Raw genomic sequence first — 19,318 nt, forward strand, 5'->3', positions numbered from 1 at the left:
TTCAGTGACCCTCTACTTTACTAAGCACGATGTCCTTCTCCAGGGACAGGTCCCTCCTGATAATATGTCCAAAGTACGTGAGACAAAGTCTCGCCATCCTTGCTTCAAAGGAGCACTCTGGCTGTACTTCTTCCACGACCCAGACTCAGTCATCCTTCTGGCAGTCCGTGGGACATTCAGTACTCTCTGCCAGCACCACACTTCAAAGGCACTGATTCTTCTTCAGTCTTCCTTATTCATTGCCCAGCTTTAGAATGCATACGAGGCGATTGAAGACACCATGGCTTGGGTCAGACGAACCTTAGTCCTCAAGGTGACATCTTTGCTTTTGAACACTTTCAAGAGGTCTTTTCAGCAGATTTGCCCAATGCAATGCACCGTTTGATTTCTTGACTGCTTTGTCCTCACTCCAGTACCTGTGAACGCGACCTTCTTTGGAAACAGGGTCTTTGCAGATGCGATCAAGTCGAGCTGAGGTCATACTGGAGTAGGGTGGTCCCCTTATAAAAAGAGAAGAGACACAGCTGACCACAGAGGCAGAGATTGGAGTGATGCTGCCACAAGCCAAAGGTTGCTGGCAACCACCAGGCGCAGTGGAAGAGGCAAGGAGGAATTCTTCTCTAGAGCCTTCAAAGGGAGAATGGTCCTGCCAACGTCTTGATTTTGGACTTCCAGCTTCCAAAACTGTGAGAGAATGAATTTCTTTGGTTTTAAGCCACCTGGTTTGTGGCACTTCATTACGGCAGCTCAGGACACTAACACAGAGCCTCTGCCCCACCTAAGCATGGCCTGCACGAGGCTGCCAGCACCATGAAGCCCCACCCTCACTCACTCAAGGGCTACGGCAAAGTGTCCCCAACAGTCAGGAGAAGAAAGCATTGAGGTGTGATGTAGGAAGGCATGAGTTGGAAGCCTGACTGTGCCATTTACTAACTGAGCAATGTTGAACCAAGCCTCAGTCTCCCAGCCTGTACAATGGGAATGAAGACAACAGTATCCACCACGGGCTTGCTGGGGGGCCTCAGGAAAAGACTGTGTGGACCCTGTTTGGTGAGAAACACAACCGCAATAATAATAATGAGAACTGGCCCCCCCTGCAATGGCCCTGTGGAGGTAGCCACCAAGCCAACGAGCACTCTGTGGTCATCATGAAGGGCACAGAAACACACACAGAAGACACTCTGCCTCTTCTTACCTTGGCTTTCATTAGAATTGAAAGACCTGCTTCCAGGTAGACAGGACTTCTGTTATTTTGTTTTTGATGTTGTTGTTGTTTTCCATCTTCCAGGCAAAGTGACCCAGCCTAGCATCCTTTAATATTTGAAACTCCTTCACTTTGTTCAGTACCCAGGGCAGCAACACAAACACAGGCTGCTTTCCTCCCTCTGGGGCTCTCGGAAAGCCAGCTCGAGGGTCAGGGAGTCAGCAGATTAGACACATTTGTTGCTTACAATCAAAGCCCTAAATTAGTTGATTTCAAAGATAGAAAATACTCCCATCACAGTACGACAGAGGAAGAAGAAGAGTCAGGAACAGGAGGAGGAAGTGAAATGTGTGGCTAATTGCCTCCGTGAACGAGTGCCTTTCTTGTCATGAGACCAGAAGAACTAGGTGGTGCCCAGCTACCATTACCAAACATTTTGATCAAAGATTCCATAAAAGAATCCTAATCAAAAAGGGGGAAATGCAGAATAGAATTTCACATTCTCATGGACTCCAGACTTCCTGGAGCATGAATGTTGAATGAACCCCTGAAACTACTGCCCAGAGATAATCTTTGAACCTTAAACTAAAAATGTCCCCTAAAGTCTTCTTAAAACGAAACAATCGTTTACCTTAACTAGTAAAAAATGTCTGCTTGAGCATTATGCTCTTTTAAGAACTATCTACATGGGATCAAATTGGAAACAGCAACTCGAAAGATTAGACAGGAACGTTAGAGGGAAGTAAATTTATATTAATAGACGGGAACTACTCAGAAAAGGAGGGTGAGAATGGTTATACAACTCGAAGGATATAATAAAAGTCATTAAATGTTCAATTGTATGTTTTGCTGTGTATATCCTCAACAAAATAAATATACATTTAAAAAATTGATTATATATACTGCTGTGTATATTCTCAACAAAATAAAAAAACATTTAAAAAATTGATTATATATGTACACATATTCTGGCTGTACTACTCCCACGTGTCTGTCAGTTTGTCAGACCGTGGGGGCTTGTGTGTTGCTGTGATGCTGGAAGCTATACCACCGGTATTCAGATACCAGCAGGGTCACCCATGGAGGACAGGTTCCAGCTCAGCTTCCAGACTAAGACAGACTAGGAAGGAGGACCCAGCAGTCTACTTCTGAGAAGTGAAACTGGGCAGTGTTTTGTGTTTTGTTCTGTTGTACATAGGGTCGCTATGAGCTGGAACCAGCTCAATGGCACCTAGAACAACTATATATATATACACATAAGCCTAGATGCTTTTAGCTCTAAGAAGGAGAACCTTGCTAAGGCAAATCAGCTGAAGCAGAAGCATTAACAGCATCCTCACCATCAGCAGCAGCAGCATCTCCATCATCCTCATCATCCCCATCCTCATCATCACCACCATCATCATCATCCCCATCCTCATCCGCACCATCATCACCATCACCAACATCAGAAGCTGCACTGTCCCTATTAGCCTCATCATCCCCATCCTCATCCACACCATCGCCATCCGCACCATCATCACCATCACCAACATCAGAAGCTGCACTGTCCCTATTAGCCTCATCATCACCACCATCATCATCATCCCCATCCTCATCCGCACCATCATCACCATCACCAACATCAGAAGCTGCACTGTCCCTATTAGCCTCATCATCACCACCATCATCATCATCCCCATCCTCATCCGCACCATCATCACCATCACCAACATCAGAAGCTGCACTGTCCCTATTAGCCTCATCATCACCACCATCATCATCATCCCCATCCTCATCCGCACCATCATCACCATCACCAACATCAGAAGCTGCACTGTCCCTATTAGCCTCATCATCACCACCATCATCATCATCCCCATCCTCATCCGCACCATCATCACCATCACCAACATCAGAAGCTGCACTGTCCCTATTAGCCTCATCATCCCCATCCTCATCCACACCATCGCCATCCACACCATCATCACCATCACCAACATCAGAAGCTGCACTGTCCCTATTAGCCTCATCATCACCACCATCATCATCATCCCCATCCTCATCCGCACCATCATCACCATCACCAACATCAGAAGCTGCACTGTCCCTATTAGCCTCATCATCCCCATCCTCATCCACACCATCGCCATCCACACCATCGCCATCCGCACCATCATCACCATCACCAACATCAGAAGCTGCACTGTCCCTATTAGCCTCATCATCACCACCATCATCATCATCCCCATCCTCATCCGCACCATCATCACCATCACCAACATCAGAAGCTGCACTGTCCCTATTAGCCTCATCATCACCACCATCATCATCATCCCCATCCTCATCCGCACCATCATCACCATCACCAACATCAGAAGCTGCACTGTCCCTATTAGCCTCATCATCACCACCATCATCATCATCCCCATCCTCATCCGCACCATCATCACCATCACCAACATCAGAAGCTGCACTGTCCCTATTAGCCTCATCATCCCCATCCTCATCCACACCATCGCCATCCACACCATCATCACCATCACCAACATCAGAAGCTGCACTGTCCCTATTAGCCTCATCATCACCACCATCATCATCATCCCCATCCTCATCCGCACCATCATCACCATCACCAACATCAGAAGCTGCACTGTCCCTATTAGCCTCATCATCCCCATCCTCATCCACACCATCGCCATCCACACCATCGCCATCCGCACCATCATCACCATCACCAACATCAGAAGCTGCACTGTCCCTATTAGCCTCATCATCCCCATCCTCATCCACACCATCGCCATCCACACCATCGCCATCCGCACCATCATCACCATCACCAACATCAGAAGCTGCACTGTCCCTATTAGCCTCATCATCCCCATCCTCATCCACACCATCGCCATCCACACCATCATCACCATCACCAACATCAGAAGCTGCACTGTCCCTATTAGCCTCATCATCACCACCATCATCATCATCCCCATCCTCATCCGCACCATCATCACCATCACCAACATCAGAAGCTGCACTGTCCCTATTAGCCTCATCATCCCCATCCTCATCCACACCATCGCCATCCACACCATCGCCATCCGCACCATCATCACCATCACCAACATCAGAAGCTGCACTGTCCCTATTAGCCTCATCATCCCCATCCTCATCCACACCATCGCCATCCACACCATCGCCATCCGCACCATCATCACCATCACCAACATCAGAAGCTGCACTGTCCCTATTAGCCTCATCATCACTACCATCATCGTTGCCATTAGCTTTATCACCACCATCGACGTGACCATCATCACCATCACCATCATCATCAGGATCCTGTGGTCTAATTCTACAGGTTGAAAGTGGAGAGAGGATTGTGTGAAGATGGATTTGATGGCACAGTGACTGGGGAACACTCCCAGAGGTGAGTGCCCAGGGGCTGGGAACACCAAAAACAAAAACAAACCAAAACAGTTGCCTTTGAGTTGATTCTGACTCATAGCAACCCTACAGGACACAGTAGAATTGTCCCACAGGGTTTCCAAGGAGTGGTTAGTGGATTTGAACTGCTGGACTTTTGGTTAGCAGAGAGCTCTTAACCACTGCACCACCAGGGCTCCTCAAGATCAGCATCCTCATGATATGATCAACATCACCACCATCATCGTCATCACCACCACCATCATCTCCATCATCACCACCATCATCATCATCACCACCACCATCATCCCTGTCATTATCACCACCACCATCATCACCCCTTTCACCACTACCATCATCACCATCATCATCACCACCATCATCATCACCACCACCATCATCACCACCACCATCACCACCATCATCCCCATCATCACCACCACCATCATCGCCACCACCATCATCCCCATCATCATCACCACTACCATCATCCCCATCATCATCACCACTACCATCACCACCATCATCACCACCACCATCACCACCATCATCCCCATCACCACCACCATCATTCCCATCACCACCACCATCATTCCCATCACCACCACCATCATCCCCATCATCACCACCACCATCATCCCCATCACCACCACCATCATTCCCATCACCACCACCATCATCCCCATCATCACCATCGCCATCATCATCGCCACCATCATTGCCACCATCATCACCACCATCATCCCCACCATCACCACCATCATCACCACCACCATCAACCCCATCACCACCACCATCATCCCCATTGTCATCATCGCCATCATCATCGCCACCACCATCACCACCATCATCATCACCACCATCATGATCAACATCAGCATTATCACAATGGCCCCTCTTAAGTGAGCATTTACTATGTGCCAGACACACCACATGTTAGTTTTCTACTTTAAGTCTCTTAACAACTCTGTGAGTTAAATATAACCACTCCCACATTACAAAAGAGTAAACTCAGGGCCAATAGAGACAGTAGGATGTCCAGGACAGCACAGTGAGGTAATGGCTTAGAATAAATGGAACCCAAACTGCCCACGTCTCCCAGCACCACTGCTCCCACTTCTCCAGGCTGCTTCTGACATCCTTCCCACTGCCTCCATACACCCACACAATCTATTTCTCAACATTACTCCCCAGAGTGAGACAGTCTGTGGTGACCCAGTATCTGTTTTAGCCCCGTTTCGTGTCCCTTCAGTGCCCTGCATCACAGCCTTTCTGTTCAACATGGCCGGAGTGGTTTCTGTTTCTTCACCGGAAACTGGCCAAATGCAGGCAACGCATCACACGTGTAGAAAGGGGCACTAGACAGAGCAAAGTGATCAGCAGGCTGGGGACACAGCGAGCACAGAGCTTAGGGTTAAGTACATATGCAGCGTGTGCCAGATGAGGACTGGGAAACCTCCATGCTCCTAGGTGATTCTTACAAGTGCAGGGAGGATGTGAGCAGGGAGCTGTACCTTTTTGTGAGTCATCACATGGAGGTGCTGTCTTGATTGGCTTCATGTGCTACGTCAGTTAGGCTCACAGCCAGCTAGGGGACAGCCTGCGGGAGGGGATGAAAGATCATACTGGCATCCCAGGGAGGGGCATGAGGGACTCCTAAGGCTAGGTGCTAGAATGTTCTCTGTGAACAATATAACAGGACATTATGTCCAGGAGCCATGGGGTAACAAACTGAGAACCATGACCCAATACCATGTCCCTTGGAGGCAGTGAAAGGTTGCTACTGTTGTTAGGTGTTGTCAAGTTGGTTCCGACTCATAGAGACTCAATATACAACAGAGCAAAATGTTGCCCATTTGGGTGCCATTCTCACAATTGTTGCTATGTTTGAGTCCAGAGTTGCAGCCACTGTGTCAATCCACCTTGTAGAGGGTCTTCCTCTTTTTTTTAAGACCTTCTACTTTACCAAATATAATGTCCTTCTCCAGGAACTGGTCCCTTCAGATAACATGTCCAAAGTAAATGAGACGAAGTCTTACCACCCTTGCTTCTAAGGAGCATTCTGGCTGCATTTCTTCCAAGACAGATTTGTCATCTTCTGACAGTCCATGGTATATTCAATATTCTTTGCCAACATCATAATTCAAAGGCATCAATTCTCCTTTGATCTTGTTCATTGTCCAGCTTTCGCATGCATATGAGGTGATTGAAAATATTATGGCTTGGGTCAGGCAAGCCTTAGTCCTCAAAGTGACATCTTTGCTTTTCAGCGGGTTTGCCCAATGCAATGCGTAGTTTGGTTTCTTGACTGCTGCTTCCATGGGTGTTGATTGTGGATCCAATTAAAATGAAATCCTTGACAACTTCAATATTTTCTCTGTTTATCATGATGTTGCTTACTGGTCCAGCTGTGAGGATATTTTGTTTTATGTTGAGGTGTAATCCATACTGAAGGTTGTAGTCTTTGATCTTCATCAGTAAGTGCTTCAAGTCCTCTTTGCTTTCAGCAAGCAAGGTTGTGTCATCTGCATATTGCAGGTAGTTCATAAGTCTTCCTCCAACCCTGATGCCCCATTCTTTGTCATATAGGTCATTTTCTAAGATCATTTGCTCAGCATACGTATTGAATAAGTACAATGATAGGATACAACCCTGATGCACACTTTTCCTGATTTTAAACTATGCAGTATTCCCTTGTTCTTTTCAAATGACTGCCTCTTTGTCTACGTACAGGTTCCGTATGAGCACAATTTAGTGTTCTGGAATTCCCATTCTTCACAATATTATCCATAATTTGTCATGATCCATATAGTTGAATGCCTTTGCATAGTCAATGAAACACAGGTAAACATCCTTCTGGTATTCTCTGCTTTCACCCAAGATCTATCTGACTTCAGCAATGATATCCCTGGTTCCACGTCCTCTTCTGAATCCGGCTTTAATTTCTGACAATTCCCCATCGATGTACTCCTACAACCACTTTTGAATCATCTTCAGTGAAATTTTACTTGCGTGTGATAATCGTTTGATAATACTCCACATTCAGTTAGATCACCTTTCTTTGGAATGGGGACAAATATGGATCTCCTCCAATCAGTTGGCCAGGTAGCTGTCTTTCATATTTCTTGGCATAGACAAGTGAACACTTCCAGCGTTGCATCCGTTTGTTGAAACATCTCAGTTGACACTCCGTTAATTTCTGGATCCTTGTTTTACAGCAATGTCTTCAGTGCAGCTTGGACTTCTTCCTTCAATACCATCGGTTCTTGATCATATGCTACCTCCTAAAATGGTTGAATGTTGGCCAATTCTTTTTGGTATAGTGACTCTGTATTTCTTCCATCTTATTTTTATGCTTCCTGTATCGTTCAATATTTTGCCCATAGAATCCTTTCATTTTGCAACTCGAAGCTTGAATTTTTTCTTCAGTTCTTTTAGCTTGAGAAACTCTGAGTGTGTTCTTCCCTTTTGGGTGTCGAACTCCAGGTCTAGCACATTTCATTATAACACTTTACTTAGTCTTCTCCAGCTGCCCTTTGAAAGCTTCTGTTGAGCTCTTCTACTTCTTCATTTCTTCATTTTACTTTATCTACTCCACATTTAAGAGCAAGTTTCAGAGTCTCTTCTGACATCCATTTTGTTCTTTTCTTTCTTTCCTGTCTTTTTAATGAACTTTTGCTTTCTTCATGTACGATGTCCTTGATGTCATTCCACAACTTTTCTGGTCTTTGGTTGTTAGTGTTCAATGTGTCAAATCTATTTTTGATATGGTCTTCAACTTGAACTTGCTTATGAGCAGTTGATGGTCTGTTCCTTAGTCGGCCACTGGCCTTGTTCTGACTGATGACATTGAGCTTCTCCATCATCTCTTTCCACAGATGTAGTTGATTTGGTTCCTGTGTACTCCATCTGGTGAGGTCCATGTGTATAGCCACCATTTATGTTGTTGGAAAAAGATATCTCCAATAAATAGGTCGTTGGTCTTGCAAAATTCTATCATGCAATCTCCAGCATCATTTCTGTCACCAAGGCCCTATTTTCCAACTACCAGTCCTTCTTCATTGTTTACAACTTTCGCATTCCAATCACCAGTAATTATCAGTGCATCTTGACTGCGTGTTTGATGGATATCAGACCTCAGAAGTTGGTAAAAAATCTTCAATTTCTTCATCTTTGGTCTTAGTGCAAGGTAGGGAGTCAAACGCAGGTGGAGCACCTCCACATACGAGCTGAAGATGGAATGGCAGCAGGCTGCTCCTGATGACCCCACGACCCTTGACAGAGAAGTTCTCTGTGCCCCTAAGAGGCTTCCCGGCATGCTGGGAGAAAGCCATTCAACTCTTGGGTGGGGGTCTATCCCATAACTCAGGGAGAGAAGAGGTGAATGCAGCCTTCTATCCCAAGGGTTAGCAAAGCGCAAGGGCCAAACTGGCCCACCATCTGCTTTTGTAAATAAAGTTTTATTCGAACACAGCCACGTGCCTTTGTTCACATATTGCTACAGCTACTTTCGCAATACAAAAAAACACGTTGAGTAGTCGAAACAGAGTCCACGTGGCTTGCAAAGACTAAAATATTCACGAACTGGCCCTTTACAGACAGGAACGGCCTATGTTTATTCTAACCTAAGGCAGCTCTCGGGGAGACCATGGCCGGCTCTGGGCCGGTCCTGGAGGTGTCAGCTGAGGGGTGGGGACAGGCATGGAGAACCAGAAGTGAAACTGAGTGAAACCCAGACCCGTATATACAAAAACAAACAAACAAACAAATGAAACACCCCAAAGCGGTTGCTATAGTGTCTACGCAGCTCCTGGAGACCCCACGTTCGTCAGAGTAGAGCCGTGTTCTACAGGGTTTTCAATAGCTGAGTTTTTGGAGGCAGAACACCAGGAATTTCTTCCAAGGTGCCTCTGGGTGGCCTTGAACCTCTAGTCTTTCAGTTAGCCGCCAAGCACGTGAACCGTCTGCGCCACTCAGAGACTCCCACACAGAGCTCAGAATACAGATTACCGAAATGTTTTAACCTTTTGTAATAAAACACCATCAACACTTTCAAAGACCATCTTGTCTGCAATTACTTCAAGAGACAGAAAACACACTTTTCCTATTTTATTTTATTTTTTGATGGTAAAATAAGCGTGAAATCTACTGGGGAAAATTAAGGGCTGTTTTTCCCCATCTAAGGCAGTAATTAAGAAGCAGATGCTGCTACAGATGTTTTCCCAGGCACAGCCAAGCCTCATGATGTGTGTTTTTGTAATGCAGCCGAGCAAGGTACCGCCACTCTCGAAGAGCGAGGTCAATATTCAAACACATCGATCTGCTCCTGCTAAGGGGGAAACCAGCAAACCCACAGAAGAGTCCCTGAAACCTGGCTGAAAGACTACCCCAGCCCCATCCAGGTGAGCTGCTTCCCTGTGCCAGGCAGAAGGGAAACAAGACAAGATGGCAGTTTATGTCTCTGAGAACCTGCGCCATAGGGGAGGGGATGCCAGCAGGGAAGGCGTAATAACGGCCTGGTCCTGGCAGTTTGCCCTGGCTAGTTCTGCAAAGGGCTGCCGGGGCAAGGAAAGAGCAGACTCTACTATCAGGAGGTCATCACAGAAAGGCGTGATAAAGGAGGGCCATCTGAGTTGGGTCTTGAACTGTGAATAGGAGTTTTCCAGGGCAAAGAATCCAGGAGAGTTTAATAGCTACAAGTAGAGAGGGAAATTCAGAGAGGTTGAAGGGGCCTGGTCTGGGGAAGGGCAGTGGAGGGGGTTGGGGAAGGCTCTGGGCAGAGGGTTGTTGTTAGGTGCCATCAGGTTGGTTCTGACTCATAGCGACCCTGTGTACAATAGAACGAAATACTGCCCGATCCTGTGCCATGCTCACAATCGTTGTTATGCTTCAGCCCATTGTTGCAGCCACTGTGTCAATCTATCTCATTGAAGGTCTTCCTCTTTTTCCCTGACCCTGTGCTTTGCCAAGCATGATGCCCTTCTCCAGGGACTGATCCTAGAGGGTAGGGCTCAGGACTTCACCCTGGAGGCCACAGTGAGCCAAGAGGATGGAATTACTATTTTGAATTGGAAAGACAGTGGTAACGGCAGATGGAGGACAGGGCAGACTGCACTGACCCTGGGAGCTCCAGCAAAATCCCTCCTCCTTGACCTCCCCTCTGTTCCCCCAGGTGAGGGGTCCCCATCACCCCATTCTGCTTGGTATCATGTCCATACCCCACCAGCCTCTGTACATAAAGATCCTTGAAGTTAGAGGAAGAAAAGAATAAAAGAAAGGGAAGAAGATACTCAGTAGTCATGTCTGCAGTCACTTTCTAATGTCCAGGGATTTTCTTGACCTCACTCACCAGGGAACTGGGTGATACCCCCCCTACCCTGAAGCAGTGCCCACACCTGGGCCCATTTCCCCTGAGCCAGGCTCCTGTCCCTCCTCTCCTGTGGAACCAGCAGCCTTCCTGGTCACCTGCCTGCAGCCCAGGAGCTCGGAGCACAGGAGGTACATGGCAGCGCTCCATCTTCCATTTAGGGTCCATGCACCCAGAGCGAGGGGATCCCAAACACCTGCTTTCCAAACACATGCACCCCCAAACTCCCTAGAATGTCACACTGCATACACAGCAGAGGAGGTGCTTCCTGGACTTGTGTACACGTGTTGATAGTGCTCCACCCCCGCAGGTGCACTAAAGCACCCTGGGGTCACATCTGTGGCATGTAGGAGTGGTAGGTGCCCTGGGTGGTGTGAACGGTAATGCTCACAACTACTAGCCAAAAGGCTTGTGTTCAAACCCACCCAGAGGTGCCTCGGAATACAGGCCTGGTAGTCTGCTCCTAAAGGTCACGGCCTTGCAAGCCCTATGGAGGAACCAGCAACTGTGCAAAACATTCCCTGAAGCCCGGCTGAAAGGCTACCCCAACCCCACCGACCCCAGTGGAATGGACTCCATGTCAACAGACAACAACAAGGAGCGGTCAGGCCTGCTCGGCGCTGCAGAAGACGGCGGGGGAGGGACTCTCCTAAGCATCAGCCCTGACTGCCCGCTCCGTGGCCCCAGTCCGTACCTCTCCACATTCCAGGTAGAGGACCAACGTCAGGGAGGGTGCGAGGCGCCATAACTGGGCGGTGTTTGCACCCTCGGATACAGAGAGGGGACACACGTTGGGAACCCACGGTCTATCCCACCCTCAGGTGTTCTCTGGAGAGCGAGCATGGTACGGCAGTGAAATGGAGGTCATCGGACCCATATTCTGATCCCAGCTCAGGTGTGTCTCAGCTGTGCCACCCCGGGCCCCCCTCTGCTCCCCGGTGGCCCAGCTTCCTCTTTCCGAAAAGAGGTAAGAGTTCTTACTAGAGAAACCAGGTGTGAGTCACCTGACAGGACACCTGTGAGGCACTCAGCACAGCCCCAGGTGCAAGGTGGCGAGCCGTATGGACAGAACTAAGGCATGACATGGCAGAGGGACCGAGGGTCCCGTCACACACCACTCACCTGGTTGTAGAGGGCGCAGATGTGCAGTGCTGTGTTCCCCGAAGCGTTCTGGGCACCCATGTCCGCCCCGTAGAACAGCAGGTGCTCCAGGTGCTGCACGTGTCCGTACCGGCAGGCCTAGGACACAGAGGCCACACGGTGAGTCGGGAGCCCACCACACAGCAAGGACAAGCCCAGGGCCACACTCAACAGGCCACACGGCCATGTCCACCACATGCCCGCCACACTGGACCAGGGGCCCCAAAACATATCAGCACCTGTTATGGATAAAATTTTGTCCCCAAAGATACACTCAAGTCCTAAGCCCTGCACCTGTGACACAACCTTGTTTGGGGAACCAGGGTCTTTGAAGATGTTACCAGCTAACAAGGTCATTACCAGAGGAGGGTGGGTCGTTAAGCCTAACCCTATGTGAGTGGTGTCTTTAGGAAACAGGAGAAGAGACATGGAGATAGGGTCACCACGGGGGAAGACAGACACCACGTGACGCTGGAGGCAGCTGCCCCTACAAGCAGCAAAGGACACCAAGGACGGCCAGTCACCACCAGAAGCTGGAAGAGAGGCGTGGGCCAGCTTCTCTCACAAAGCTCCCAGGAGGGGTGGGCACTGCCAAAACCCTGACTTCGACTCCCAGCCTCCCTAGCTATAAAACAATAAATCTCTGTCTTTTAAGACCCCACCTTGTGGTGCTCTGTAATGGTGGCCCCAGGTGATGAGCCAACAACTCAAGTCTCATGGTGGCTGCCAGACCCCTGGCTGGGACTGGGAAGCAGCACCCTCCTGACAGGTTTGGGGACCTGTACTTGGCTGCTAGACAGGGGCTCTGGAGGGCCCCAAGTCCTTTCCATTCAGATCAGGGGCCAAGAAGCCTGGAGAGGCCCCATGCTCCCCCCACCCCTACCCCCGCCACACTCAGCAACCAGCTCATGAAATGAATGCCAGGACCCTCACCACCCAAGCTCCACCTCCAGGGGAGGGGGGGAGTAGGGGGGAGAGTCACTGCACCTTCCATTTGGGTCCAGGGGTGGAGTCATCCATCTCTGCCGGGAAAGGCCCTGATTTTATTGCTTTAAAGTGGAACCTGCCACCAATGGGGGGGGGGGGCCCATAACGTGAGCTTCCCTTTTCCGAGCCTCTCGGAAGTATGCTGTGGTTTACAACCCATGGGGCTCATGGGGCAGGCAGATCTGAATCCAAGTCACCTCCATGGACCAGGACTGTCACTTCCATGGACCAGGGCTGTCCCCTCCATGGACCAGGTCTGTCACCTCCAGGGACCACAAACTGTCACCTCTGAGCCCATGTCCCCACCTGTGAGCAGGAACAACACCACCCTCTTGGGGTTCTTAGGAGGATGACGTGAGATAATGGCCTCAAAGGGTCTCCACTGTGCGTGACCCTCTCTGCCCCAGCTCATGAAGCAAGGAGGCATCTTGTGCAATTGGGTCAGGCACCCTCCCCAGCTCTGGGTGCCATGTCACCAAAGTCATCCACCATCCATGCCACGTGGGCAGCTCCATGTGACTCCTAACCCGAGCATGACGTCACATTCAGCCAGCCCCAGCCCCATCCACCAGCACTTCTCTGTACTTTGGGGAAAGTCAGCAAGGAGCCAGGACCAGTGGGGGCCCCCAAAGGCAAGGAGACCCACTGCCCTTCAGTGGGGCCACTCTGGCTGGGGTCCCCAGAAGGAAGGGAGACAGCCTCGGTGCATAGGCCACCACGGAGTGGGGGAGGAAGAGGACCCAGCCAGATGAGCTTTCATGAACCGAGCGTTCTGACCATCGAGACCGACTGATGTTCACCTTCCCACAATCTCACCAATGAATAGTGAGGAAAGGTGACAAGGAAGATATTTAAACTAGTAATTGGATGAGCTTGGAAAAAACCTGAGAAACACACATTTACAACTGCCGTGTCTTCCGTACGATAACCTCATTAGTGGGCAAAGCAGGTCCTAGTTGTGGGTAGCGCTGCTTCTATCTGCCCAGCTCTGTTCTACCTTCTTCTGAAAATAGACCAGGTGTCTTGCTTCAGAGACCTCACTGTGCAGGAGCGGAATGGGACAGACCCTTCCTAGGCCCCTGAGAGTGTGTTTCTCAGGTTTTTTCCAAGCTCATCCAATTACTAGTTTAAATATCTTCCTTGTCACCTTTCCTCACTATTCATTGGTGAGATTGTGGGAAGGTGAACATCAGTCGGTCTCGATGGTCAGAATGCTCGGTTCATGAAGGCTCATCTGGCTGGGTCCTCTTCCTCCCCCACTCCGTGGTGGTCTATGCACCGAGGCTGTCTCCCTTCCTTCTGGGGACCCCAGCCAGAGTGGCCCCACTGAAGGGCAGTGGGTCTCCTTGCCTTTGGGGGCCCCCACTGGTCCTGGCTCCTTGCTGACTTTCCCCAAAGTACAGAGAAGTGCTGGCGGGTGGGGCTGGGGCTGGCTGAATGTGACATCATGCTCGGGTTAGGAGTCACATGGAGCTGCCCACGTGGCATGGATGGTGGATGACTTTGGCGACATGGCACCCAGAGCTGGGGAGGGTGCCTGACCCAATTGCACAAGATGCCTCCTTGCTTCATGAGCTGGGGCAGAGAGGGTCACGCACAGTGGAGACCCTTCAAGGCCATTATCTCACGTCATCCTCCTAAGAACCCCAAGAGGGTGGTGTTGTTCCTGCTCACAGGTGGGGACATGGGTTCAGAGGTGACAGTTCTGGTCCGTGGAGGTGACAGTCCTGGTCCATGGAGGTGACTTGGATTCAGATCTGCCTGCCCCATGAGCCCCATGGGTTGTAAACCACAGCATACTTCCGAGAGGCTCGGAAAAGGGAAGCTCACGTTATGGGCCCCCCCCCACCCGTTGGTGGCAGGTTCCACTTTAAAGCAATAAAATCAGGGCCTTTCCCGGCAGAGATGGATGACTCCACCCCTGGACCCAAATGGAAGGTGCAGTGACTCTCCCCCCTACTCCCCCCCTCCCCTGGAGGTGGAGCTTGGGTGGTGAGGGTCCTGGCATTCATTTCATGAGCTGGTTGCTGAGTGTGGCAGGGGTGGGGGTGGGGAGCATGGGAAGCCATCCGGGGCCTCTCCAGGCTTCTTGGCCCCTGATCTGAATGGAAAGGACTTGGGGCCCTCCAGAGCCCCTCTCTGGCAGCCAAGCACAGGTCCCCAAACCTGTCAGGAGGGTGCTGCTTCCCAGTCCCAGCCAGGGATCTGGCAGCCACCATGAGACTTGAGTTGTTGGCTCATCATCTGGGGCCACCATTACAGAGCACCACAAGGTGGGGTCTTAAAAGACAGAGATTTATTGTCTTATAGCGAGGGAGGCTGGGAGTCCAAGTCAGGGTTTTGGCAGTGCCCACCCCTCCTGGGGGATGCAGGCCTGAGGTATCAGCATAGTCCATCTTCCGTCACAGGCATGGTATGGGGAGGCCCACGTGACCATAGTGGACACATGAAGACCCAAGTCTCGAAGGTTTGTTGAAACACATTGGAGCTGCTGCCGAGGCACCAACATCAAAGAAGGGAAGCGTGGGAAGGAAGAGGAAAAAGGAGAGACAGAGACATGCAGAAAGAGAGAGATGGAAAAGACACCGAGATAGACAGAGACACATAGACAAAGAGACACAGAAAAAGAGAATGAGATAGACAAAAACACAGAGTAAGACAAAGAGACACATACAGAGACTGAGACAGAGAAAGACAAAGATGCAGAGAGAGACAGAGAGGTACACATTAAGGGAGACAGACAAAAGACACACAGAGACAGAGAGACACAGAAAGAGGCAGACAAAGACACACACAGCCAAAATGACACTCTTTGAGCTCCTTGGTTCAGCTCGAAAAAATTGTCTAAACTCAAAAATTACGTCTAAGCTACAATACCCCTAGGCTTTTCAGAAACCTGAAGACTAGACATAATTTTTTTTCCCTTAAACCAGTTCAAGTTGGGCTTTTTGGCCCTTATAGTAAAAGGGGCATGGGCTAACAATCTCTCCCCCTCAAAATTCCAGGAGGTAAAAATTTGTTACAGCTTAATTTAATTACTCTGAAGTCAATAAAGAAGGGAACTATATTACCATAAAAGCATTTAAAAATTGATCTAGACTCATGACTCCCCTGCCCCCACTAAAGCTGAATTTATTAAGTTTTAAATCTCACCCACGGGATGACCTCACTCTCTTCACCAAGGATCAAAATATGACCAAGTTAAAAGATAAAATAGAGCTGCAACTCTGCAGATGGTTTGGGAAGAATATACTCAAGGGTCTTGTGCCCTTTTTTCTTCTTTCTCCATGTCTATTGTTTAAAACAGAAAAGGGCTAAAACAAAACAAAAATTACCCACAATCCCACCGTCTTCACTCTCCCATTGTTATGGATTGAATTGTGTCCCCACAAAATGTGTGGCAACTTGGCTAGGCAGGATTCCCAGTACTGTGTGGTTGCCCACCACTTTGTGATATGATGTGATTATCCTGTGTGTTGTAAATCCTAACCTCTATGATGTTAATGAGGCAGCGTTAGAGGCAGTTATGTTAATGAGGCAGGACTCAATGTACAGGATTAAGTTGTATCTTGAGTCAATTTCTTTTGACATAAAAAAGAAAGAATAGAAGAGAGGATAGGAACCTCATGCCATCAAGAAGAGCTGGAAGCCGAGTGTGTCCTTTGGACCTGGGGTCCCTGCACTGAGAAGCTCTTAGACCAAGGGAAGTTGATGGTAAGGACCTTCCCCCAGAGCCGACAGACAGAAAAAGCCTTCCCCTGGAGCTGGTGCCCTAAATTCAACTTCTAGCCTCCTAGACTGTGAGAGAATAAATTTCTGTTTCTTAAAGCCATCCACTTGTGGTATTTCGGTTACAGCAGTGCTGCATAACTACAAAAGCCCAAACCTGTCGCTGCCAAGTTGATTTCGACTCATAGCAACCCTACAGGACAGAGTGGAACAGCCCCATAGGGTTTCCAGGGAGTGGCTGGTGGATTCGAACTGCCGAGCTTTCGGTAAGCAGCCAAGCTCTTACCCACTGTACCACCAGGGTCCCAAAAGGTAACTAAGACAACCATCGACATTTGTTTAAAAGGATCACCCTTGCTATTCTCTTCTTTTAAATGTTTGATTGTTAAATTACAGAAGTAGTATTTCTGAGAAAGAGGGCATCCTGGTAAGGACAGAAGGCAGTCTGGGGGGAGGAGGATGAAGCAGGGATGAGTGGAATCCAGAAAAGATGGTGGTCAGATGGGGACAGAGGGTTGGCTGCACAGGGGGATAGAACAGAACAGTGAACAAGTGAAGGGATGGGAGCCAGATTTCTCACCGACAGAGAAGGGAATTATAAATATGGCACAGGGGAAAATCAGAATACAGCCTGCGGCACTGGGTTGGAATTAGAGGTATCAGTATGAACTTACAGTTTTCAACATATACATAGAAAAATAAAAATGTGTAGCCATAGATGTATATACATATGAAAACCCTGGTGGCATAGTGGTTAAGAGCTACAGCTGAAACCAAAAGGTTGAGAGTTCGAATACACCAGGTGTTCCCTGGAAACTCTATGGGGCAGTTCTACTCTATCCTATAGGGTTGCTATGAGCCAGAATCGACTCGACAGCTGTGGGTATATGTATATACATCCCTAGCTCTGGCTCCTGAGAGGACCTGGGAGCAGCAACAGCCCAATAGCGATGAGCACACCTAGCACCCCTTTTGTGGTTTCTAAACACCATTCTGTACTACAAAGAACCAGGGCTCGTTCCTTGGAGAAATGGCTGATTTGAGGACTGAGGTGGGGAAAGAACGAGATTAGCTGGCAATATCTTGCTGTGGCATAAAGAAAGGAAATGCTCCCCCCAAAAATGGGGACACTGAAAGGTCGGTGGTTCAAATCCACCAACCGCTCTGCTGGAGAGAGATGTGGCAGTCTGCTCCATAAAGATTTTCGCCTTGGAAACCCTACGGGGCAGTTCAACTCTGTCCTACAGGGTCACTATAAGTCGGAATTGACTCAAAGGCACACAGCAACAACAAGAACAACGCAAAAGAGAAAGTACATATAAACAAAATTACCTTAGAGACAAAAATATGGAAATGCAGAAAAGATGGGGACGTGTTCGGGGAGCCATCTTGAACGGGCTCCCATTGGCCGAAACTGGGGCAATAGTAACGGATTATTGCCTAGTGAATAAAACAGAAACCCACGAGTCCACACTGCCATAAGCAAATGAATGACTAAAATAATAAATGAGAAGGAGAGCTCTTTCCTGGAACAGAAAGCTGACCAATTAATGTAAAAGCAACGACGGGGTTTAGCAACCGCACTAGTAAAAATTAATTCAGGCAGTGGATGCCGGAACTAGCTGGGGGTGAGGAAAAGGATTTTAGCTCGCCTCAGAGATCCAAACAAGATACTTGTAAATTACCAAGGGAAAAAAGAGTAAGCACAGTATAGACACCTGGCGGAGCCCAGCTTGTTCGAGTGGTCAGAGTGCATCGCCAGGAATGGGGCAAGTCGTCATCAAGTGTCACCAGATGGAATACGATGAATGACAAGAAGACACCATCACTTCTACGACATTCCTGCCCCAAATGCATAACCTGGGGCTCCTCACGAGTGACCGCAAACCAACCCAGACTGCCAGACATTCTACAAACGACACCACAGCAGCCTTCAAAAGTTCAAAGTCACAAGGACCAAGAAGAGACTGAGGGACTCTCCCAGAACCCAGACGGGATCCTCTCACTGTAAGAGACAGTACTGGGACAATTAAGGAGCCCTGGTGGCACGGTGGTTAAAGACCTTGGCTGCTAACTGAAAGATTGGCAGTTCAAATGCACCGGCTGCTCCGTAGGGGAAAGATACAGCAGTCTGCTTCCATAAAGAGTTACAGCTGGGGCGGTCCTCCTCTGTCCTATAGGATCATGCCGAGTTGGAATCGACTTAATGGCAACGGGGTATTTGGGACAATCGGTGGAACTGGGATGCTGTCTCTGAGTTCTCTGTACTGTTCTTACAACTATTATAAGTTTGGAATTGAAATAAATAAAAAGTCACTTAGAATTTTAAAAAGAAAGCAGTACTTGCTTGATACAGGGGCCTCAGCAGCTTTGAAAAGGTTCAAGCCAGAAACGTGTTTTCCCCTAAGAGAAGCAATGCTAACCATCTTTAACGGTTTTCCAAAGGGTGCTGTGGTTTCCGGACACCTGGAGACAGTGCAGGAGGGTCA

At 48.8% G+C, this 19,318-nt stretch overlaps 1 protein-coding gene across 3 annotated transcripts in view; it reads right to left on the minus strand.

Moving 5' to 3' along the window:
• LOC126081166 (SH3 and multiple ankyrin repeat domains protein 2-like) overlaps positions 1-19,318 on the minus strand; it is a 490,404-nt gene that overhangs the window by 310,254 nt on the left and 160,832 nt on the right. For all 3 annotated transcript variants that reach the window (XM_049892759.1, XM_049892758.1, XM_049892760.1), the window contains one exon: positions 12,096-12,212. In XM_049892759.1, coding sequence (XP_049748716.1) covers positions 12,096-12,212 — 117 coding nt within the window. The remainder of the gene's footprint in view (positions 1-12,095; positions 12,213-19,318) is intronic.

The sequence above is a fragment of the Elephas maximus genome, chromosome 7, assembly GCF_024166365.1.
Source record: "Elephas maximus indicus isolate mEleMax1 chromosome 7, mEleMax1 primary haplotype, whole genome shotgun sequence".
Taxonomy (NCBI): Eukaryota; Metazoa; Chordata; class Mammalia; order Proboscidea; family Elephantidae; genus Elephas; species Elephas maximus.